The sequence below is a fragment of the Vulpes vulpes genome, chromosome 6 (genome assembly GCF_048418805.1).
Source record: "Vulpes vulpes isolate BD-2025 chromosome 6, VulVul3, whole genome shotgun sequence".
NCBI classification, from domain to species: domain Eukaryota; kingdom Metazoa; phylum Chordata; class Mammalia; order Carnivora; family Canidae; genus Vulpes; species Vulpes vulpes.
Genome location: NC_132785.1, coordinates 49,589,864 through 49,615,398, shown reverse-complemented (window position 1 = coordinate 49,615,398; position 25,535 = coordinate 49,589,864). Strand labels below are relative to the sequence as shown.

Genomic DNA, 25,535 nt, shown 5'->3' with positions numbered 1-25,535 from the left:
GAAGCAAATGGTGGGTGTTTGTCTTTTCTAATGGCTGAGTAAAATTCCATTGTATACATAAACCACATCTTCTTTATCCATTCATCTTTCGATGGACACTGAGGCTCCTTCCTCAGTTTGGCTACTGTGGACATTGCTGCTATAAACATCGGGGTGCAGGTGTCCTGGCGTTTCATTGCATCTGTATCTTTGGGGTAAAACCACTCTTTTTATTAAGTTTTTTATTTTAATTCCAGTAGAGTAAACCAAAAGACTACTCTTATTGAATGTGTACTGTTACTTAGTTTTTGATGGAATAAACCAGTCAAACTCAGAAACATTTTTTTGTAAATATAAGGGAATAAAATTAAAAATTAAGAGGTGAATCTTTTCCATAAGCTACATGTCAATGATAATCTATGTTTTGGTTTACTTGTGACTTGATTCACAGTTTTCTGGCCTAAGGACAAGAGAGATAAAATAGGTTATACAGAGAGTAAGACAGCCAGACAACTTTTTAGTATTTGTCTTTGGAATACATTAACTAATTTTAAAAGCTAATTTAATTTTACATTCTATCTAGACCAACACTGGTGTTTTGTCTTCTATTGGAAAGTGCTAATGATATGCTACGAGTTAAGTGGCTCAGAAGATCATTTGGATGACAATGACAGACCACTTGAGAATGAAAAATTGTTGAAGGTTTTGTGGCACCCAATGGACAATTTCCAAAAGATTCTTCCTCTGATTCTGGTTTCCAGAAACGCAAACAAGTTACAGAGAAATACTAAGCTACAAGTCAGAAGACATAAAACATCCATTCTTAGATCAGCCTCAGATTTCAGCTACTGATTGCCTGGCACATTTCCCAACAGCTCTTGGTACCCTGGTCCCATTCTTTGTTCCATCTCATATCTTCTTTCCATTCCCACTTGTGTCTCCCAAAGAAGTGCTTCCTTTAGCTGAACTCACATTTCTTTCGTAACCCCAAACTCCTAGATTCATTTCCATGGGGAATTCAATTGCTGTCTATCTCTTCAAATTGGGCCTTACTCTGCTGGTCATTTTTGTCTTCCTCTGGTTCCACTCCCTTAGCTCGGGTTAGGCTGGAGGATTTAGCAGAATGCTGACTGCCCATATGGGCCAACCAGTTCCCAGTTAGTTTATGTTTGATTAGGTCACCCTTGCCAAATCTCTGTCACCGTAATACAAATTCTAAATACAAAAGAATCTATTTTGGTTCAAAAACCAAGTAAGAGGGACACCTAGGTGGCTCAGAGGTTGAGCACCTGCCTTCGGCCCAGGGCGTGATCCTGGAGTCCCAGGATGGAGTCCCACATCGGGCTCCCAGCATGGAGCCTGCGTCTCTCTCTCTGCCTACATCTCTGCCTCTCTCTGTGTCTCTCATGAATAAATAAATAAAATCTTTAAAAAAAAAAAAAAACAAGTAAGAGAGTAAAGTTTACAGTTTTCCAGGGTATCCAGCATTTTAAAGAAAGCATTTTAATGAAGCACAACCCTAGAGCTCAGTTTATCCCATTCCCAGCAAGACCAATAGACTGCAATAACAATCCAAAGTCAGGGAAAACGATAGGATATTAAATTACGAAATACCAACATTTGCATAGTAATTCCCACTAATTAAGAAAGAAAGATATAAGTTGTTTGTTATAAACACCACCAGGTCTTGAGCAAACACCAAGAGCTCACCACAGAGCCAAACCAAGCATTTGTCTAATCAAAGCCACTTTCTAAAGCGTTTTATTAGTACAGCTGCAGAGCACACATTTTATCACACATGCTAATAATCCCAGTTATGGCGCCTACATTCTAATCATTTGTTCTAGGCTTGTTTCTCAAACAATTAACACTAATGAATGGTCAGAATACCTCGGATCATATATGTCTAATTGCAGTCAAGAGCAGTTCTTGTCTGCATGTACATTTCAATTTACCTCTGGGGATAATGTTTGTTAATTGTATTTCTTTATACGAAAGTGAAGAAAAAGGCAGTTCAGGCAAAAAGGGACTAAGTGTTCTCCTCGCTCCCTTTGTTCCCACAAGAAGCTAAAGTCACTTCAAGAGGCACTTAATCCCATCATCCGCGGTTACAATTGCCTTGCAGCATCAATCAAAAAGAATCTGAAGTAAAATGATGCAGCTTTATTGTGTAATTAAAAGCAATTCAGGTAGTTATTGCTTGGGGCCCTCTAAGGGTCCAAATACTAAAAAATGGCCCCGCAGGGATCCTAAACACTAGTGTTTTAAATTTGGTCAGCAACAATATCTGAAGGAAAGGGAGGAATATGCAAAAAAACAAAAACAAAAACAAAACCTCCCCACAAAATCCCACAAACACAAAAACCCGAAACAAGAACAAAAAAGCCTACCACCCTGTCCTAATGTGTATTGTAAAGGAAAAGAAACGAAGAGGGTGAAAAAGCCCCACAATCCCCAGCTACAAAATGAAACAAACACAGAAGGATAGGATGGAGAAAAAAGAAAACTGATGTTTTCTGAATTCAACAGTCCCTGTCCCAACCTAACTTTTGCACTTAAGGAAAAAAAAATTGTGTACCAATGTCAGCTGGGTCTCTTCAACATTAAATGGAACAGCTTTGTAAGATCTATAACATGACAGGTAGAGACTATCTGAAAATCCAAACTTACTAAGAAAATAGGAAGTAAATTTATGGTATGCCTATTCCACAGTTACTTATAAGGGCAAGATGTGAGAAGTACTTTCTAAAAGTTTGGCACAGATTTCTACCGCAATTTACTTAACATTAAGAAAAATTAAGCGCTGAAGCTTTCAGGCTTCTTTGGCTTTTTAAGCCAACGAGAGTTTGACATAGTGTTTTCTGCTGTGTGCCTTTAACAAACAGCCATCATCGACAGAAGGTTGGGAAACAGGCATAATCCTCTGGTTTTGATTCTTGGCTAAAATATTTTTAAGTAAAAACACAACTTCTCAACAGATTTAAGACTAGATGTTAAAATAACAACGTGTGTTTAAGTTTTACCATCATTTCCCCCTTTATAATAAAACCGGGAAAGAAGGCTTCCTGTTGATTTACGAAAGAATTTCTGGAAAAAATGCTAAGTGCTTGCATGAATGAGCTACTGGATATTAAGGAACTTTTGAGAAAAAATACCAGGTTACTCTCAGAATAAGGTACATTCTGCCAACAGATGCTTATCACTAGAACAGGGCATTCATAGCAGCATCTATAAATACTTTCTAAGGGACAAGTTAGCGGCAAATTTAATTGTGGCCTAAAACCTACTATGTGTGTGCATGTGAAGGTTACATGATTTAACTTTCAAGTCACAAAATCAAGTGAGATATCCAATAACAGTTCATTTAAACACAAAATTGCCCTCATTTTCCACATGAACATTCTAGCAACTTGAGTGCAAAACTTACAATTATGAGAAATGCAAAAGCACCTCCTCAAAGCTAAAAGCATATATAGGAAGTACTGATTTGCAAAATGGCAGAATGGAACCAATTGTGTCTCCAACTCTAAAAGAACCAAACTTTTAAAAATCTGTCATTAAAAAAAATTTTGCCTACCTGCTTTCCCAACTATAATGACCATAGTGTTAGCGGTATTACATACATTCACATCATTTTGTGTTGTGAGTTAAGTATTTTCTGTAAGTGGGGCACCTGGCTGGCTCAGTTGGAGGAACATGCAACTCTTGATCTCAGGGTCATGAGTTCAAGCCCCCACTGGGTATAGAGATTATTTTTTAAAAAGTATTTTTTTAAAGATTTTATTTATTCATGAGAGACACGGAGAGAGAGGCAGAGACACAGGCAGAGGGAGAAGCAGACTCCCAGCAGGGAGCCCAATGCAGGATTTGATCTCAAGAACCCAGGATCGTGCCCTATGCCAAAGGTAGACACTCAAACACTGAGCCACCCAGATGTCCTCCGAAAAAAGTATTTTCTGTAAGTTTAAACCTATTTATTATTATTCAGCACTCAGTCTTCAACTGTCTATTCAAAATCATTACCCTTTGGGCTCCTGGGTGGCTCAGTCAGTGAAGCGTCTGCCTTCGGCCCAGGTCATGATCCCAAGGTCCTGGGACTGAGTCCTGTATCAGGCTCCCTGCTCAGTGGGGAGTCTGCCTCCCCACCCACGGTTGTGCACTAGCTCTCTCTCTCTCTCAAATAAAGTCTTTAAAAAAATCATTAACCCTTTTTAAAAATTATTTATTTATTCATTCATTCACAAGACATGCAGAGAGAGAGAGAGAGAGAGAGAGAGAGGCAGAGACATAGGCAGAAGGAGAAGCAGACTACATATAGGGAGCCTGATGTGGGTCTCTATCCCAGGACTCCAGGATGATGCCCTGGGCAGAAGGCAGGAGCTAAACCACTGAGCCACCCAGGGATCCCCCCCCCCAAATCATTAACCCTTAATGGGTGGGAGTCACGGGTCTGAAATCCCCCCCCTCAACTGCCATATTTCTATCACCCTTCCCTTCTAGGTAACAAACACACTACCCATGAGAATGAAAAGAGCAAGTGGATAACAGAAGTGCCCTACAGCTTACTTGAACTGAATACCTGTCTCTGTACCTCCACCACCAAACTTATCAGATAATCTATTTCCAAATCAGGCATAGGTGTTTCTTTGCCATAACTGTGCTCTCAAGGTAAGACACCTGAAGGCAGAATGTGAAATAAAGACTTCATTTTTGATCCATCAAAGCTTCTATTTCGTGTCCTGCAGGTTTTTTTTTTTTTTTTTTTTGACTAGCTTTTGGATTAAGATATGCAGGTACTTTCTCTTAGGAAAAGGAAGTATAAAGTTTTAACAGGGGATATTTTAAGAACACCCAAAACTGAACTAGGCAAAAAGGAAAAAAATGAATTCACTGATAATGAATTTCATGCAAAGTCTGTACTGTGATCTGTACCTTATGACAATCTTTAACACAATTCCCACTGACAGGTGTTTTATCAATATCATATTTTTCTTCTCTTGAGTTCCAGGTCTCAGCACTGCTCCCCTGTCCCTGATGCTCCCCTGGAACTCCCCAGGGATGACGCCCACCACAACTGGGTCCTTCAGTTCCTGCCATTGATCCAGCTGTGTGCATGCTGACTAAATGCTGCCAGGTCAAGCTGGAGAGCAGGACTTGAAAATTCAGTGCTAATTACTGTGATTACAATCTGTGTGTCAAGCAGCCAAAGCCTCTGGGAAGTGTCCACAGGCAACCTGTCTCTGAATCAAAAATCTCAGTTTGAGAGATGAAGAATCTATACACACTGACTTTGCCAGCTTGTTAAGTCATAATATGGGCGTCAAGTTGTTCATGATACCTTCTCTGGAAGCGTATGAACTAAGGTAAGCCCAGCACGTAGAATGTACAAGACAGAGAGGGGGAAATGATCAAACAATCCATGCACCCTCCTAAATAGCAAACACCAGAGCTCTGCAACATCACGTTCACATGGCAATTTTCTTGAGATGACTTGAGACCCTCTGGACTCAACCAGGGAGTGAGTGCTCACTTAATGAAAACATGCTCATGGGCACCATCGCTCTGTAAAGAGCAGGGGCAAATGTGTCATGAGAAACCCCAAACCCCTTAGTATCCATGTAAGTTGTGTATTTATGACAGAGCTCCCAAAGACAGATATACTGGAGTCAGAAAAAGTGATTTCACAAATAGATCTTATATGATATTAAAGAATCAAAAAATGTTGATGGGAGAGAATGCTAAGATACCATTTTCTTTTCCTAGGTTCACATATGTTTCTTAAAGTAAGTCTGAGTCATTTGGGAATAGGTTGAAGAATAAGGTGTATTTATATCTATTTGGGAAGGTAGCTAGTTTTGCTATGAGTGTATGGCTCATTTGCCTTTCTTCACAGACTATGTGCACATATGCTTGTTCTTGTCAAACTTAAACAAATACAGTTCTTCCCAGAGCATGATATTTAAAACAGAATTAATCCTTTGAGTCATCACGTAAAATCTTAAAGGGATTTCTACACTTGCAGGGACATTACAATGTGAAGTTTCCAGACACTGTCCAAAAGTTGTGATTTCACATCTAAACCATCACAGGACCCTTCTGTAGCTGATGAATACCACATAGGCTTTCTATGTGCCCACAACAAAGAAGAGAAGGCTTTTTAAGGGACACACTGTCCAGTGTGGTCCCAGGGCAGCAAGTAAAATCTTACCTGTCATTTTGAGCCTGGCCTGAATTGGCCATACATGTCTAAACACAGCCTTTATGAAAATATGACTTCAAATATTTTTCTCTCCTCCTTTCATTCCCTTTCTTCAAGTACTCCATTCACAAAGTATATCTGTGTTTTTACTGAAAATGAAGTCACTTTTAAAAGGCCCAGTTGGGGGGATCCCTGGGTGGCTCAGCGGTTTTGCGCCTGCCTTTGGCCCAGGGCACGATCCTGGAGTCCCGGGATCGAGTCCCGTGTCGGGCTCCCAGCATGGAGCCTGCTTCTCCCTCTGCCTGTGTCTCTGCCTCTTTCTCTATCTCTCTATGTCTATCATAAATAAATAAAAATAAAGCTTTATAAATAAATAAATTAAAAAAAAAAAGGCCCAGTTGTTGAGCAGCCTGGGTGGTTCAGCGGTTTAGCGCCGCCTTCAGCCCAGGGCACGATCCTGGAGACCCGAGATCAAGTCCCACATTGGGCTCCCTGCATAGAGCCTGCTTCTCCCTCTGCCTGTGACTCTGTCTCTCTCTTTGTGTCTCTCATGAATAAATAAATAAAATCTTAAAAATAATAATAATAAAATAAAAGACTCGGTTGTTTTATATCAAGAACCCTAAATAACAGAAGGTAATAACTCATTCTATAAAATACCATTATTTGGGGCAGCTCCGGTAGCTCAGCAGTTTAGCGCTGCCTTTGGCCCAGGACATGATCCTGCAGACCTGGGATCGAGTCCCAAGTCCAGCTCCCGTGTGGAGCTTATTTCTCCCTCTGCCTGTGTCTCTGCCTCTTTCTCTCCCTGTGTCTCTCATGAATAAATAATAAAATCTTTTAAAAAAAATACCATTATTTGATTACTTATATAGGTTATTTTCTGATAATTCAACTTATATAAAAATTTAAAAATACAGGTGATCAGGGGACCCTGGGCGGCTCAGTCACTTGAGCATCTGATTCTCGATTTTGGCTCAGGTCATGATCTGAGGATTGTGAGATCAAGCCTCGCGTTGGGCTCTGTGCTCAGTGCAGAGTCTGATTGAGAGTCTCTCTCCCTCTCCCTCTGCCCCTCCCTCGGCTTGTACTAAATAAACAAACAAATAAATAGAAGTGATCATATGTTTGAAGATTTTGGTAGCTTCAGACAGTAATTTTTCTCTTTTTAAGAATTAAGGGGTGTAAGGGTGGCTCAGTGCTTGAGCATCTGCCTTCGGCTCAGGACGTGATCCTGGAGTTCTGGGATCAAGTCCCACATCCGGCTCCTACATGGAGCCTGCTTCTCCCTCTGCCTATGTCTCTGCCTCTCTCTGTGTCTCTCATGAATAAATAAGTAAAATCTAAAAAAAGAAAAAAATTTTAAATGAAATCACAGTGTAAGCTTGGCAAAACAAACCATTACAAACTTTTAAAAATGCCTCTGATGTACACTCTTGTATACTTTTTGAATTCTCACAAAGACCTCTGTTTATGGCACAATGAGAATTGTAGCTGAGTGTCCAACTAAAGGAAAATTCAGAGTGGGACAAGGACAGATGTGCTGGCAGCTCATTCCCCACCCCCAACCCAGGTGGCTGGTCCCCACTCTTCTTTTCACAAGACTTCACCAAGCTCCATTCAAGGGCTTCTGCCACTCAAAGTGAGGAATCTCATAAGTCAAAACTTTTGAATATCTCATTTTCATTTTTTTTTTTGTTTTTTCCATGTACAATGAGAAAGCTCACAAATCTCCTTAGTCTGTTTCTGAATCTGAGTCTTTGGCTTTGTTCAGTTGGCAATAAGAACTCGGTCCTTTGGCTCATGGACACTGACTCAAGTTTATCAGCATCTAGCATGAGGCCTTGCATGTAGCCACACTCGTGTTTGTTGACTGATTGACTTACCGGCTTCTTTACTGGTTAACTGATGGTCATCATCATTGGGTTTCTCCATGGTCAAGAAACAATTATATTTGTTCCATTGTTCAGATGAAGTCTAAGAATTGCCTGTGCTGTACTATGCAATAGCCACAATCTGTCCCTTGCAGGCTGAAAAACAGCTTACTCTATAAGACTACTAAATAGCAAATACACCAAAAATATGCTCTGGTCAATACAAATAAGTACAATGAAGACTGTCCCAGAAATAATTTCAATCAATTTTATACAATTGAGCTATTCTTTCAAGGAGCCCTTAATTTACTCAATCTCTGATTGAGTTGTTACATGAATCATGAAGGCTTAACTATGAAGATAAAGACAGATACTTCAATCAGGGAATACCCACGATGGTTTAATTAAAGAATTTTTGCATCTCACTTACAGAATATTGCTCCTTAAGTATGGCGTGGCATTTATTTAAAATGTCCCAGAGGCAATTAAGCCCTTGATTAATAATAAAATTTTCTTCCTTAACTTCATTCTCAATTACCATGCAGCTTATTTCTCCTTGCCTGGAACTTTAGCACGTAGTACTCAATGGATTTAACTCACATGTATTTCTGTACAATCCCATCAAAAATGGTTAGAAGAATTCAAGTCCACAGGAGCTAGCATTTCCTAAAAGTTGGAGGTCATACGTGCAGTTTGCCTCACTTTTCACCTGCAACTTGCAGTCTACCCACATCCAGGGGTATGTGATGACTCTCCTCTGAGTTATGAGAGAACAAGGGGACAATTACCAGGACATAACTAACTCCTAATGCTCAGAGTTGTTTTTCTTGAGCTCAAGGAGAGAGGATAGTGATACTTGCCCACCTGACTCCGCTAGTCTGTGCTATGAGGAGAAAGAAAGGGTCATTTGTCCCCCGACCTGCCATCTCTGAATTGTTCTTCTACTTCCCTGGAAAGGAGGTGAGTGGTAAGGAAATCAGAGCAGTTAAGGGCATGGGCTCTGGAATCCAGCACACCTGGATCTGGTGACACCTTCAGTGTGTTACTTGGCCTCCCTAAATCTTAGGTTCATATTATGAGTTGGGATTTCTGTGAGAAATCAGTGAATGCAGGGAACACCTGATAAAATATCTCACATTGGGACGCCTGGGTGGCTCAGTGGTTGAGCTTCTGCCTTTGGCCCAGGCGTGATCCTGGAGTCCTGGGATCGAGTCCCACATCAGGCTCCCTGCATGGAGCCTGCTTCTCCCTCTGCCTATGTCTCTGCCTCTCTCTCTCTCTGTGTCTCTCATGAATAAATAAAATCTTTAAAAAAATAAAATAAAATAAAATGTCTCACACACAGGAAGTCCAATCAATAATAGGCACTATTATTAAAAAGAAGGCATTTCCCCCTCCTCTTCTCTGACCTCTTTGAGTTAGACATGGGGGTCTGGAACAGAGTGTTGCTTGGGATTTTTTACAGGTGTGCTGTTCCCCCCCCCCCCCCCACACACACACACAGATGGTGAGAGGCACTCTGCCACATCTGGGAAACACACCTACCAATGGGACTGGGACCCCTCATCCATGCTAAGAGTCAGCAGCGCAGAAAATAAAAACGTCAAGTTATATCTCCTCTATAATATATAACCCTCCCGGTCTTCAGAACTTAAGAGTTGGGCAAGCTAGATACCAATTTTGGCGTACCTGTGAATTTTTAAGCAGCTCTAAAATAATGTTTCATGTTTACCCTATGCACATTAATCTTACATCTAAAAAGAGAGGAAAATCCAAAGGGTTTTGACATTCATTTTATCTTAATGTTAGGCAATTTTTCTTTCAATGATTCTACAAATAGGTATTAGACACCTAAGCCTAGCCCTGGGGATATCAATGAGGAGAGAATCTGCTGTCTGGGAAGTTGAAGTCTAGGTAGAGGGACAGACCCAAGAAGGGGTCTCCAAGGCAAACAGAGGCCAGAAGCCCAGGAGTGGGAGGAGGCATTCAAAGAAGGCTTCTCAGAGGTGGTAACAATGTTGGAAGGGGGCAGACAAACTCCAGAGGCAAAAAGTGCATTGTGGGTGCAACAGGATGAGGAAGAGCACAGGTGAACTCACTGATTTCATCTCAATTATCACCAGTGTTGTTGTTTTTAAATATAATCACTGTCCATATTTTTAAAAAGATTTTTATATTTATTTATTTGAGAGAGACAGAGAACGTGCAAGGGCAGGAAGGGCAGAGGGGAAAGAAAAGGGACAAGCCGACTCCGATGAGCTCAGGCCTCCATCTGGGGCTTGATCCCACAACTCTAAGAGGCTGGCTGGACACTCAGCTGACTGAGCCACCCAGGCGCCCCTCACCAGTGATTTTCTTTCTTTGCAAATGCCATGCCCATCTCTAACTAATATGTTGGCTTCGTGCATGTGCTGGATTCCCAGATGTAAACACTAACCATATAAAACACAAAAAAAACTGTCCTTTTTCTGATCCTGTCCTCTGTTACAGTGAGCAGAACAGTGACAATCCAATATCCTGAAATTTTCTGAATCAAAAAACCTCCCCTTTTGGCTGATAGGATTCATTTATGCTTTAAAATTATCTTAGACTTAACTAATAATTTTGTTTTAAACAAGTATTTCCAGCAGAATCATGTTGAAGAGATACAACCATTACGATTTGTATTATCTGAGGCTTAGGAGCAAAGCAGCATTATCTAGGTAACTCCAAATGCACAAGGGATAATACACAGATTCGAAATGTTAAAATACAAGGTAGCCGTACTCATTCTAAGGCAAACAAACCTAAATTCTCAATGGTAGACTTTGTTCTTTCTAACATCTATTGAGTTCTTTATTTACAGTTCTCTTAATCCTTTCAACAATTGTATGAAATAGATACTCCTATTGTCACTTATTTTATATAGGGGAGCACTTCTAAACTTCAGTAGCTTTATTTAATAATTTTAAATTTATTTTATTCAGTAACTTTAAATTTTCAAACAGGCAGCTGCTGACAATACTGTGCCACATTAACAACTGATACATTTTCTCAGGGCAGTGCACAAGCCAGAACATATTAACTCACATACATATTGATCAGAAGAGCTTCACTATTAAAAAAAAAAAATCAAAACAGATATTCAAACAAGGAATGATAGCAAGAATGCCTCCTCCCTCCCCTCCCCTTCAACATTGTCTCTATGTAGGACAGTCTAGAAGAAGGCTCAGCAAATGTTGTCTGAAAGGGTTAGATAGTAACTATTTCAGATAGTGAGCTGAGAGATAAATGCTGGGATATTATACAAGGACTTGTACAAGAGAGAACACAAATTTCCCCTATTTTTTTAACTGATGAAACTCAAAATAAAATTGAGTATAACTTTTGATAATATAGTTCTAACCAAGAGAAGAATGGCATTCCTTTGCGGGGTGGGGGGTGGGGGTGGGGAATAGCATTTTGCTAATTGGGAGTTAATGGTAAATATGTTCCCTTCATCAGAGCATGCATCTGGAAAAACCAACTTAGTTCAAGAGCTGTATAAAAATAAGTAGTGAGCAAAATTTGGCCTGTGGAACCTTAGTTTAGAATACTTATTTAAGGGTTTAGCCTAAGACAAACTTAAACACCGTGGAAAAAATAAAAAATAAAAATAAACACCGTGGAGACCCAGAGTACACAGACATAGGACCCAAGTTACAGAGAAGAGCCCTCACCACAATCATGGCAACAGAGCAAAATGGTTAAGACTCAGGTTCTCAGCTTTGAACAGCAGCCATGCACCAGCCCTGGTTATTATTCAGAGATATCAACAAATACAAAGTTTCCAGGGCTCCCCACTGCCCCCCCATGGGACTCTCATTTTTTTTATATTACTTGCTAACTTTGGAGGTTTGAAGTTGCTACCACACCAACGAGCTTGTGCTACACTAAAGTCAACTTAGTGTTGAATCACAAAAAGTATGTTATATTCACTTCTGTTTGTGGCATTTAAAAAAAAAAACTCAATTTCTCCCACTTTCCTTATTCCCCGTATCCTGAGGCCAAAAAATTTCTTTTTTGGTAAAGTTTTAACAAATCAGTTTTGTGTTCCTAAGTCTACCAGAATTTCATCCTCCTTTTAAATACAAAACCCAGAAACTCACTCTTTTGTGGGCTCCCTGCTCTTTGTGTGATCATAGGGTAGAGGTGGGGGAGGAGAGGGGAGTGGGGTGAGGAGGGAGGTTATTGGCTCACAAAAGTCCAGACAGAATTTGACTACAAAAATGCAGCGCAGGGGAGCAGGGTGGAAGAAATGAATCAGAAATCCCACAAACAGAGGAGGGTTATTTTTCTTTTAAAAGATTAAGGATTGTAGGTTTTCATGCTTACTCAGATGGAACAAGAAAAGATTTTAACTTCTTTGCCTCATTCAGTTTGGCTCTGAACAAAACAAAAGTTGAGCACATTCAAAACATCCATTATAATTTTCTTCTTCCCTTTAATATGGTGAGGCAACATCTGGTGAAAGATTTGGGGTTACATTCTACTCAATAATAATCACAAGGAAGAAAAGTCGAAGGCTCACCAAAAACGGAAAGGGAGAGGGAAGTTGTAAGGCCTTTCCCCCCTCCTTTCCTGTGGACAGACATTCTAGGTAAAGCTTCTTTGCCATTGTGAATTAAATTCCAGTTCTAGCATCAAGCGGGACACCCTGATTCTAGTTGTTCATAATGAATGGGGAAATGCACATAGCTATTTTACTGAAGTGTCCAAAGGAGTATAAGCAGTTTCTTTGGAGGGAAGGAACCATATTTTCCAAATTAGTCCAACTCATAGTTGATGGGCTGACTACCCATTTATCTACATCCATAATGAACTAGTGCTCCTGATGACTAATAATGCTTTCAGGAAGTAGTTAAACACCACTATGTTGTACACTGGTAACACAGAAGATAAAAAGCAAGAGGAATAGGCAAATGAGGAGAGGGAAGGAAGTCACTGGCAGTAATTTGGACAATAAAGTGGAAAGAGTTTCAGTCACAACAGGGGCTCAGTTCAGCCTGAGCAACCCTCCATCTCTATATGGACAAGTCTGATCATTTCTCTGCTAGAGTCATCCCCCCCCACCCCGTAATTCAAATTTCTTAAAGATTTCTCTTCTCTGACCATACCTACTGCATATTACACATCATTGGGATTACAAAATCTTAAAAATACAAAGCTTTGATAACAATGATAAAGTAGAAGAGAAGATAATATTGGAGGGGTGAAAATAGAGATAAAGAACTGATTTTAAGAGCCATACTTTATTTTATTTTTAAAGATTTTATTTATTTATTCATGAGAGACACAGAGAGAGAGAGAGAGGCAGAGACACAGGCAGAGGGAGAAGCTCCGTGCAGGGAGCCCAACATGGGACCCAATCTGAGGTCTCCAGGATCACACCCTGGGCTGCAGGCGGTGCTAAACTGCTGCGCCACCCGGGCTGCCCAAGAGCCATGATTTTAGGGAGTTGTGATTTTAGAAAGCAGCCTTGTTGCTGACCCTGGCACTATACCAGGCATACAGTAGATGATAATTAAATTTATAAATGTGTAAATAAATGAGTGCAAAAACCAAGTATCTTAAATTAGCTTTGTATAAATTTCCCTTCCTTAACTGTATGACAGTGATAATAATTATTTGTAGAGAATTGGAAGAGCAAATAAAATTATACTATTTGCCTACTAACTAATGTGCATATGTTAATCATTCAAATAGAAAACAGTGATACATAGGCAGGAAATTTCTTTTTTTCCTTTTTTTAAAAGATTTTATTTTTTAAAAAAAGATTTTATTTATTTATTTGAGAAAGAGAGGTAGAGGGAGGGCAGAAGTAGAGGGAGAAGCAGGCTCCCCACTGAGCAGGGAGCCCGATATTGGGCTCTATCTCAGGACCCCAGTAATCATGACTGAGCCAAAGGCAGATGCTTAACCAACTAAGCCACCAAGGTGCCCCTAAAGATTTTATTTTTAAGTAATCTCTGTACCCAATGTGGGACTCAAACACACAACCTCGAGATCGTGAGTTGCACACTCCACTAACTGAGCCAACCAGGTGCCTCATACTCAAAAGAGATTTCTGAGGAAGATGATGTATTCTTAAATATCTTTGGGTGAAGTATAAAATTGTCCTGTTGATAGGAAGGGTGAAGGTAATGAAAACCTTTTTTATTACAACACTCTATTTTCATATTTAACTCTACTTTTAAGCTCTCAACATATTTATAGCATCTAAGGTTTATGGATATGTTCCCAGTGATCATGAACTAGCCACAGGTTTTATTTTAAACTCACTTAAAATAGCAAAATTACAAAACAATGACTCATTATCATAATCCTCCTATAGATATAGCTTAAAATACACAGGAAATCAATTTCTCTCTGAAAAGAGAAAAAAGAAGATAACACCTTTAAAATGCCACATAATGCTGAAATCCTTAAAACAATGTGGTCTGGAAGATGGGAGTCTTTATATATTACATACAGAACAAAGAAAAAAGAAAGAAAAGAAACAACTATATACTCTTAATAAAAGTGAAGCCCCAACAAATATACTGTTAAAATGCATAGCCATTGGTACTATTCATGCAAGTGTACCTACACTTCCTGTGCTTCAAAATATGTCATCCCAATAGCCTCCAACAGAGGAGCATAGTGACAGTTCTCACTAAAAAACTGAAGTACTGGTTCCTGAAAAGCTAAAGCAATGTGAAACCACATTGTGGGAAGTGTTATTCAGTTTACTCCTTAGCAAGAAAACAAAGAAGTTAGAAGTGCCAGCACAGACCTTTTTTTCTCAGGAGATTTCTCTGTTCTCTTCTCCCTGCACCCACTCCATCACCCGGTATTGCCACTGTCCATGTCGCCCCACACCCTGTGCATTACAAATGTGCATCCACACTCTCCTGCTAGCACTCCCCCACCTCATAACCTCTATCTTTACATGCGTCTGAATCCTTGTCTGGCCTTCTCCATCACCTATCAGCCTAATCAACAGCGAATGTTTCCATTCTTTTGGTGGAATCACCAGTAAGTTTTATTTCAATGCTTTGAGGCATTCTCCTCCCCTCCCCCGCCTCCTTTTTTTGAAAGTAAGCCAATCCACTGCTAGGCTTTTTATTTAAGAAATTAAAGTCATCACCAACTTTTTAAAAACGATTTTATTTATTTAATCATGAGAGACACAGAGAGAGGCAGAGACGCAGGCAGAGAGAGAAGCAGGCTCCCCATCCCAGGACTCCAGGATCATGACCTGAGCCAAAGGCAGATGCTCAACCACTGAGCCACCCAGGTGCCCTAAGTCACCTTCAACTTTTATTTTATTTTTTTAAATAATTTTTTAAAAGATTTTATTCATTTATTCCTGAGACACACACACACACACACACACACACACACAGAGGCAGAGACACAGGCAGAGGGAGAAGCAGGCTCCATGCAGGGAATCCGACGTGGGACTCGATACTGGGTCTCCAGGATCAGGCCCTGGGCTGAAGGCGGCACTAAACCGCTGAGCCACCCGGGCTGCCTCACCTTCAACTTTTAAAGCAGGCTTTGCTAGCCCTATTTTGACTGTACTAATCCACATAACTTTTCATCCTTGTTTATTTTTCTTACTATGGCGCAACCTGCCAGTATCTGGCCTATACCAACAAAGTACTACAAATCCATGACCCTCCTTCCTGAACCCTGACCAGAGGAGCTCACTCTGGGGCTCCTGGGGGAGGGGTCCTCTCTCAGGCTCCTAGTTATGGGTTCCATGGTCTTCTCCACTGAGACTCCAGGCTGTAGCCTTTGTACCTTGGCTTCCCTACAGAATCATCTTGGGCTGCTCTGCTGCTCCCTGGGCTCTGGGGCCCATGTGTCGCCATTCCTTCTACAAACTACTGCTCAGAAGCTGCCCTGTCCCCCAATCCCACCCATCCCTGCATGGGTAGAGAACCACTTTGCCCCTCCTCTTCAACCTAGTATGGCCTGTACTGAGGAAAGACAAAGGGGCAAGTGCTTCAAGTGACAATCCCTGATCCTAACTAACAAAGAGATCAGTGATGTAGCCAACTGCTCTCTGTGCAGACTTGGCTGGTGCTGGTGCTGCCCCCATAGGGCCCATTTGCTGTGCCTCCTGCTTGCCACCAGGCCTGCCACACTGTCCATGCACCTGCAGACTGGATGCAGACCAGTTCTACTACATACATTAGTCAAACTGCAAGACGTAGACCCAGATACTGGATGGAACACATTAAAGCAGGAATGTGACACCTTCACTGCCCAACTAGGAGGTCAGTTTCTTGAATACCTGCTGGTGTAGCTTGAGATCCACAGCTATGGTGACAGGCTCCCGGAAAGATAGCACTCCAGGCCCTACCACTGTCCAGCCAGGGGCTAGTCTGGCAACAACACTGACAATAGTAACAAAGCACTGATTGGGGCAGGGGGTGGGGTGCAGTGGCATCTAGGGGTCAAGACAGTTATACATGCAAAACACTCAAGTACAAGCTGACAGTGGTCCAGGATGCAGTGCTCCTCTTTCTCCTTTTTTGTAAACTTTTGTAAACAGAAGAAAATTATACGTTGTTAACCGACAGAAAGAAAAAGAATAGTTCTTTAGACTATAGACTTTGGAGTGTCTAGTCCATGGGCCAATGGCAATCTGCACTTTTCTTTGGTTCCCTCTGGAGGGGAGGGAAGGGCTGGCGATGTATCTTCATGGTTTCTCTTTCCTATCCTATTTATGTACATTTCAAGAGCTCATCAAACTCTGAGGATATTCAGCCAAAACAGACCCATGTATCCAAAGGCAGACATCTTACTGACCAGATAAAACTGTGCTTCAGAGACACATTTACAGTAAGTAACATCAAAGACACTTCCTGTGTCTTTTCCTTAAAGCATAATTGGTTCAAGCAGATGGCTGAAAAAGGAGTCCAATCTAGGAATGCATGGGTGGCTTAGCGGTTTAGCGCCTGCCTTCAGCCCAGAGCGTGATCCTGGAGTCTCAGGATCGAGTCCCACATCGGGGCCCCTGCATGGAGCCTGCTTCTGCCTATGTCTCTGTCTTTTTCTGTGTGTCCCTCATGAATGGATAAATAAAAATCTTTAAAAAACAAAACAAAAAAAGGATTCCAATCTAAAAGGCCATTAAAGACAGGCTTAGCAATTGACATATAAGTGGAGGGCCTTTTGGCTAAGATCACATATATATTATCTTCATATAAATGACTGAGTACATTTGCTGGTCACCAGCAATATATAAGGCATACTGACAGCACACAAAAACACACTCTCCCATCTAGGGTTCACATTTTGAAAAGACAAGAAAAATCAGTATGAATCATTTTTTTCGGGCAGCCCAGGTGCCTCAGTGGTTTAGTGCCGCCTTCAGCCCAGGGCCTGCCTGATCCTGGAGACCCGGGATCAAGTCCCATGTCAGGCCCCCTGCATGGAGCCTGCTTCTCCCTCTGCCTATGCCTCTCTCTCTCTCTCTCTCTCACTCTCTCTCTCTCCGTCTCTTGTGAATAAATAAATAAAATCTTAAAAAAAGTTTTTTTGAATCATTCTTTTCAGTGCTACTTGTTTTCAATTATTAATGAGTGAGAACACGTAATACAGTCCTTCAACTTGATCTACAAGAAGAAAACAATGAGATGGTCCTTGTCATTATGCTTTTTTCTAGCTCTAATAGCAAAGCACTATTTATGCAGAAAGTTTTCAGCATTCTAAACCAAAGCAGAAGCAACACTGTCTTGAATATCTCAAAAAAGCTAGTTTTTTTTTTAAGATTTTATTTATTTATTCATGATAGACATAGAGAGAGAGAGAGAGAAGCAGAGACACAGGCAGAGGGAGAAGCAGGCTCCATGTCGGGAGCCCGACGTGGGACTCAATCCCAGGACTCCAGGATTGCGCCCTGGGCCAAAGGCAGGTGCCAAACCGGTGGGGAACCCAGGGATCCCCAAGCTTCTAGGTTTTAATTAAGTATTGAGAAGGTTCCAATTTATACTGAATGGATTTTGAGGAATTCTCATCATAAAACACATGAAAAGCAGTATAATGGAATCTGCAATATCAATCCTAATATCCTCTATAAATAAAGGCAATGGTATCATTCCCTGTGATATCTATCATAAGGTTAAAAGGATAATTTTCTTCAGCTAGTATTTATTATACATTAGCTATGGGAGAGAGAACTAGGTCTATGTTTAAGCCTAGATCTCTCACTTGCATTATGTTTCAAAGGAAATAGTTCATTTGCTAGGTGACCTATTTTTGCTACTTACTGGATCCCAGATTTGACCATAAGGAGGTCTGAAGGAGGCTGAAACGTGCTTGTGTTCATCAATCTTTTTCCCACTTGGTTTCTGAAGATGAGGAGTCCAGAGGATCATAGTCCTCCGATTATATGAGAAGACAGTCTGCCCTGTGAGACCTTTATCCAAAAAAGAACCTGCAACCCTGGAAGAAATGTGGTGGAAGGCTTGATTTTGTTGAGAAAGTAAAGGCTGTGACTTCTTTCTTCTCAGCAATTCTCATGCTGATTTTGTGTAAAAAAAGCAGCATTTAGAGTATTTCCACTGTAGGGAATACCAAAATGTATGCAATTGTGTTTCATATAAAGCAAATGAAGCAGGTATTCCCTGAACCTGAGGTCTTTGAGGATTTTCCACAGTGTGAGGTTCCAAATGGACATCTTCATACCATTTTTGGTGGCACAGAGAAAGCATGACTAAGTAACTTTCTGACTCTCAACATGCATGATGGGAATCAGACTGCAAACACTGGATGCCCTGTAGATACCTATTTCTTGGGAATAAGCAGGGGGTGGGGCACTCACAGAGGAGTCACTGTGAGCAAAGCCCTGTGTTGGTTCCTTCACCACAATCGGAGAACTTATCTCACACTGTCTTGACTTAGTGGCTTTTCCCTTTCAGATAGAAAAAAAGTAAATGACAGCCTTTATCTTTTTCATGACACTACTCTGCTTCCATGGCTCTTTACAGTTTCAAATATGAAAAAATCTACTTGAGCACTTGGCTAGTTCAGTCAGGAGAGCACACAACTCTTGATCTCAGGGTTGTGAGTTCAAGCCCCACACTGGGTGTAGAGATTACATAACGAAATAAATAAACTTTAAAATATTTTTTTGAAAGAGACAAAAAGAAAAAAATCTATCAAGCATGTAACTTTGGTTAGTATTCCAAGAACTATGGTCAGGCCTGAGTAATCTATTCACAGACATGCTTCACAGAGAACATGTTCACTCCCACAGTTAAAGCTGATTATCAAAAACTAAATACTTAGAGGTTTCCACAATTTATAATAATCACTGTAAAAATGAGTTAAAAACCAATTATATTGACAATGATAACAATGCTGCTGTAATTCTATGAGCCTAGCATAAAGTAGGAATTTAATAATTAGTATTCGATGAATGAATGAATAAGTTCAGCTTTGGTGTTTAATCTGGAAACAATACCAAAAGAGAATCTATGAGAAATCTAATATCTTATTCATTTTAAACTAATAATTTAAAAAACTCTTATGATTGGCTATTAAATCTTTAGCAGGACAGTAGTAATTGTCATAAGATGTACTTTAAAATTAATTCTAAAATCTTGCCTTAACTTGCCTTAATATAAACACATCTGATGTATGAATTCATGAAAATAAATACAACTACCTCACTTTAGCTGAAAACAAATGTTTTAACTGGAAGCGAAGAGATTCTATCTGCGCACACATCTAAAACTATCTTCTTAAAACTATTAACCTGTTGCCTTCATGCGCATGTGCGGTGACTGAATTATCAGAACGGAAAGCAGCAGCCCTAAGAGAGCCGATCTAGTGCGTCCAGTGAGTAAACCCACAAACAAAAAGGGATTTACACACCATCACAATGGCCCCTGGGAGCCGTTCCAGTCCATCAGAACCCAAATCCAACTTTTCAATGACACCTAAATATACAGACACCTAACAGACCTTGCATTTGCAATAAAGTAAACAGGATACACCCCTTCGAAATCAGCTTATAAAAATACAATAGGTATGTGCTTGAGTTTTTTTAACTAAGTGCTTGAAATATACCCTAATTTGCTACTAGGTCAAAACAACCGAAAGAGTTAACAATATTCAACCCTGGGTTTCTGCAGCATAGTGCTAAAATGACCCTTCATATCTCCGATGGCCTCTCAACAAACAAAGTTGGTAAATAAGAGAAAACAAATGACAATAGAATCCAATTTCCTACCTGATCCTGACCATCGCGGGGGCCAATCTGCAACTCCCCCCACAGCAGCCTCAGTGAAAGCACACAGTGGTAGGACTTACTTGTCCCTTTCTTGCTTTTGTTTCCTTTGAGAGCCATCCCTGAAACTTACCCAAGCTGTGCGTTTCTGAGTTAAGAGGCAGATCCAGTACCTTTAAAAAAGTTAACCATGATAAATCACCATCTTCCTTACTGTTGAGTCTTTTTCCTTCTTTTACCAAGATTTCTTTCCACCAACCTGAGAGTAGAAACTTCCCTACGCTAAGATCTCAGATAATGGTCATGTTTAAAGACCAGCCCTGCTTGTCAAAGATTAGAGAGCTGTCTGGAGCATACACTCCTCTTCACCATCGCCAAGTAGGCCCGATAAATGCTAATACTCAGCATGACGCATCAAGAACTTTAAGCCTCAGCAATGGCTAAGCAGAAAGTATCACAAATTTACTGAAATTATCTGTGGCACAAAAGAAAAGAGAAGGAATTAATCAAAGTCTCTCTCTTAATGCAATGCTTGATTGAACTACCCCAATCCCTTTTTAAATAGGATACTGGTGGCAAGTGACCCTGATGGCATGCCCTAGTGAGATACACAAGGAACACTTGTTCCATTTTTTTCTTTTATGACCTCATTAAGGAGGATTTTGAAGATTGTTCCTGAATATGAGAACAAAGTGTCTTAAGACATCTCTAGCTTTTTATGTCTTTAGCCTTTTACTGCTGGGATGGACTTTGGGTCTGTGTTTATAACAGTATACACACTCATGCTCATACTTACCTCCCCCATAAAACAACAATCAAGCAAGGTGACTTGGGGGAAAATAGCCAAAGTTGCAAACCTCTAAATGCAGAGATGTGGTACTTTCTCACACTGGAAAGTTCTGCCAAGACCAACTTGTGATCCACTCTTTTTTTCCTTCACTCTGAGTTTAGCTACCATTAATTAGCTCTGGCGGCTGTTTCAAGGCTCTTATCAAGGGAGGGCGCAGACTGCCAAATCTGCTAGTGTGAAAATACTCCTCCGACAGGAACATTTTTCTGTTTGTTGATTCCACGCTTTGATTTAATATGGAAGATTATATTTCGTAATCAGACAAATAAATCAAACAAACAGATTTATAACCGAAGACATGAAAGGCAAACAGGGAAAAAGCAAGCCAAGGGCTGAGACTAAATGTAGTATTTTTATTGACTTCTTAGAAACCAAATAACCTGGCATATTAGTGTGTGCATTCTGCAACAGACATTCAGCCCCATTGTACTACTTAGAAGAGAATAAAAAGAAACCCTACTGTTTGAAACCCAGCGGAACATCCCCACAACAGGGCACAACTGTTCCCTCATGCATGAATGGGAAGGAGATGAAAGAAAAGATGGACTTCTGAGGTACAGCAAAAAACAAAGACAACAAAAGTGCTGATCATGAGGGAATGACACAACTCATTGCAGCAAAAAGGATGAGAGAAAGGAGCTTAGACAATGGTGAGGACAGCTAAGTGACACGTAGGAGAATTGAAAAATCTACAGAAGTGTCTTTTCTCTCCACCCTTGATGAAAAACAATTAAATGTTGGTACATCTGTCATAAAAAAAAAAAAAAAAAAAAGATCACTGAAACCTGTTACTACCATCATTATGTGCGGTAAACTTAACTACCCAAACTGTAACTCTCCAATTAAACCTTGCCACCTCTGTTTCTTACCCTTGCTAAAAGGGAAAGTTTAATTTCCATGACAATTTATAACATGTGAATATGCTGTAACAAATTATAAAGCCCTAGGAGTGCTTAAATGTATGAATACATGTATACAAAGGTTTAAAACACTCTATGTAAAAGATTGGCTTCAGGAAATTTGTTTATAAACTCAGCTTTTGTTTATAAAATATTTTCCTCTTGACTCGCATTGTAATTATAGACATATTTGCTCTAAGTTTTGGATTGGCTTTCATCTAGTAGCAGCTCCAAACATTTTGGCTTTCAGTTTCTTTGCTCTCAAACCCCACTGCCAAGAAGATATTGTTACACTTATTATGAGTGAAGGAAGTTCATGGATTTAATGCTACTTTTAGGTGAATGCAGTCATTTATACATGAAGGGAATAATTACCTTTTGATGTTTCTGTTTTTCTTAAACAGAGGTACACCTGTCCACACTTCACTAATGTTGAGCCCTGCTAATGAAGTGTTCAGTGAGAAAATCCCATCAACCAAATGTATTAAAAAACCACCATATGAAATCCCCACTAGATGTTTATTGCTCCGGAAGTCCACCAGCCTGGGAAAGCCACACTGTTTTAAAGTGCACTCCTGAATGTTATTCCTTGCTGGATAGCGTGCAGCCCCTCACAAAATCCTTAAAAAAGCAGTTATTGACTCTGTCAGAATGCCTGATTAATGGATAAACGCTGTAATTGATTAGCAGAGAAGTGTGAATTAAAACAGGGCATGGCATCAATAACCAGCTTCTAACAAAGGTGGCTGACATACGAAGGAAAACAAGAGCCCACAGCTATAGCTCATCAAAGGCACGCTTTTCTTAAAACAGTGGAGAGAAGGGGAACTAAACTGGCCCAGCATCCTGTTCTCTGCAATTCTTCAATCTCTCCTCTTGGTAAAGCATGCAGTGCAGTATGGGGCCGCAGCGAAGGATAGCAAACGATATGAGCACTCATTCCTCAGCCCACTTCCCCTCCATCTTTGGATATCAACTAGTAGAAGGCAGTTAAATGTTCCCATTGTTCCAGAATTTACAGAAAAAACACATAAGAAGTCCTATTCTCTTCCTCATTTTGTTTACGGGGAACTTACATCCTCATAGAAAAGTAAATTCTAAAAAAAAGGAAAAGGGGTAGCCCGGGTGGCTCAGCGGTTTAGCACCGCTTCAGCCCAGGGCATGATCCTGGAGACCCAGTATCGAAAGTCCCACATTGGGCTCCCTGCAGGGAGCCTGCTTCTCCCTCTGCCTGTGTCTCTGCCTCTCTGTGTGTCTCTCATGAATAAATAAAGAAAATTTAAAAACATAAAATAAAAAATAAATTTAAAAAGAAAAAAAAAGGTAAATTCCGCTTATTCCAATGCCCCTGGAGAGACAGGGGTTGTTACTCACTGGAACATTGCTTCCATTTGCTTCTGGAGGTGAGAAACTCATCCATTCATTCATTTATCCAGTCAGTCAGTCAATCAGTCATCAAACATCTGGTACAGACTAGTTACTCTTCTGGGCTGAGGAGTACAAAGATGAATAGGTTTATGGCAAGCTGAGTTGATGCAGAACCCACTCCCACTTAAAATACAGAGATATATTGGATAATATAAAGCAAAAAAAAAAAATATATATATATATGTATTTTTTTAAGGTTAAATGTATAGCTGAGATTGAAAGAAAAAGTAAAGGGAAATCTTCAAGTGCTGAAAGAGCAGGAATTCCAGGGCTGGAACTCCTGGAACTGACGTTGTAGCCACAGAGGGATATCAGTCCTGGCACAAGGATTAGGGGCAGTGCAGGCATTAAGTTTATACCACCTGGATGGGTTGGAAGTTACACATAAGGAAATTAAAATTAACTTGAATTCAAGACCCTGAAACAACTAAGTCTTGGTGTATAGTAGAAAAATGCAAAGCAGTGCTGCAAGAATATATCCACAGTCCAGGGCACTTGGACTCCTGGAGATAAAAACACCCCTGCTGAAGATGAGCTTAAAATAGAGTTCCAATTATGTGAAGAAATAAGCCACCAGGTGGGAGAGTAAGCAAGTACAATGCAAGGGTGACTAGGTACCTGGGAACTAGAAATAGGTGAAAACCTAAGGAGGAATCTGAAATATATGTTTGAAGTTATTAAAGTGATCCAAGAAGGAATAGTAACCATTTAAAAAAAAAAGGGACAGTACTGAAAATAAAAATTTGAAAGAGAATCAAATAGCATTTGATTTCCTTTAAGGAAAAAATAGAGTCATGAAATTAATAAGTACAACAGTAGTTTTTGCTTCTCTTATCAGATAGTAAGCTACAGGATGGATAAAAGGAAATCATACAGAATATGGCACAGACAGGTAGGTGACAGAAGTCATGAAGATAGATAAAAATTGAATACTATTAAAAAAAACAGGAGTGGCTTAAAATGCAAAAAAAAAAAAAAAGAGAGAAGTCATGAAGATAGGAAACAAAAAGGGCAAAATGAGTATATCTAAGAGAGAATAGAATGAGGATTCATGACTTATATTTTTCAGAACTGAAATGTTTAAGTTTTCAGAGTGAAGAAGCAGTCATGACCTAAACACAAATCAACACTAAAACATATGGCAGTGAACCTATAGAACACCTAAATAAGAAAACCACAACAAAACAAAAACAAAAATCCAGAAAAGACTAAATACTCATGAAGAAAAAACATGTTTTGTTGTACAATATACTGTTCTCCAGTAGCAAAAACCCCCAAATAATGGAAAAATATTTTCGAAGTATTAAAGGAAAATAACTTTTTGTCTTGAATTCAACTAAGCTATCATTCAAGATAGGGGTAAAATAAATACATTTTTTCAGACAAACATAGAGTAAAAGAAGTTACAACTCTCATACTTTCTCTGAGCAAAGTGACCAGAAATATATTTCATAATACACGAGGCCAAGTCTAGAAGAAGGGAGTGGGATCCAAGAAACAATGATGAGCCAAGAGGTTGCAAACAGGTAACTAAATCTAAAAGAGCCTTTTAGAACAGCAGCAGCAATAATAATGTCATCTCACTTGAAACAAAGAACTAAGAAAACAAAATAAAACAAGAAAATAAGTAGTAGGCTCTGATAACGTATTAGAGGACATGAAAGACTAGGGGTATATATCAAAGCTAAAATATTTTAGAACACTTTGTTCAGAAGGAGAATAGAGATTTATCAGTTAACTTTAGATTTTGTTAAATCAAATATACATATTAAAATTATAAAAGTAATCACCAAAAGAAAAAACTAGAATATGTAATTTGTAAATCAACATAAACAAATAAAATCGAAGGAATAAAGCTAAGTAAATCCAATTAAAAGCAGGAAATGAAGGAAAATATAGCAAAGACAATGGTACATTAAAAAAGTGAAAAAAAAAAAAAAAAAGAGCTCCTGGCTGGCTCAGTTGGTGAAGCATACTGCTCTTGATCCCAGGATTGGGATCTCCTCACCTTGGGTGTAGAGATTATTTAAAGATAAAATCTTTTTAAAAAAAAAGTAAA

At 39.8% G+C, this 25,535-nt stretch overlaps 1 protein-coding gene across 9 annotated transcripts in view; it reads right to left on the bottom strand.

The window, feature by feature from the left end:
• Positions 1-25,535, bottom strand: part of CLYBL (citramalyl-CoA lyase) — a 293,861-nt gene that overhangs the window by 165,987 nt on the left and 102,339 nt on the right. For 2 of the 9 annotated variants that reach the window (XM_072760938.1, XM_072760939.1), the window contains exon 2: positions 23,423-23,538. The exons of the other annotated variants lie outside the window; for them this stretch is intronic. In XM_072760938.1, coding sequence (XP_072617039.1) covers positions 23,423-23,439 — 17 coding nt within the window. In that variant the 5' untranslated portion in view covers positions 23,440-23,538. The remainder of the gene's footprint in view (positions 1-23,422; positions 23,539-25,535) is intronic. 9 annotated transcript variants of the gene reach the window in all.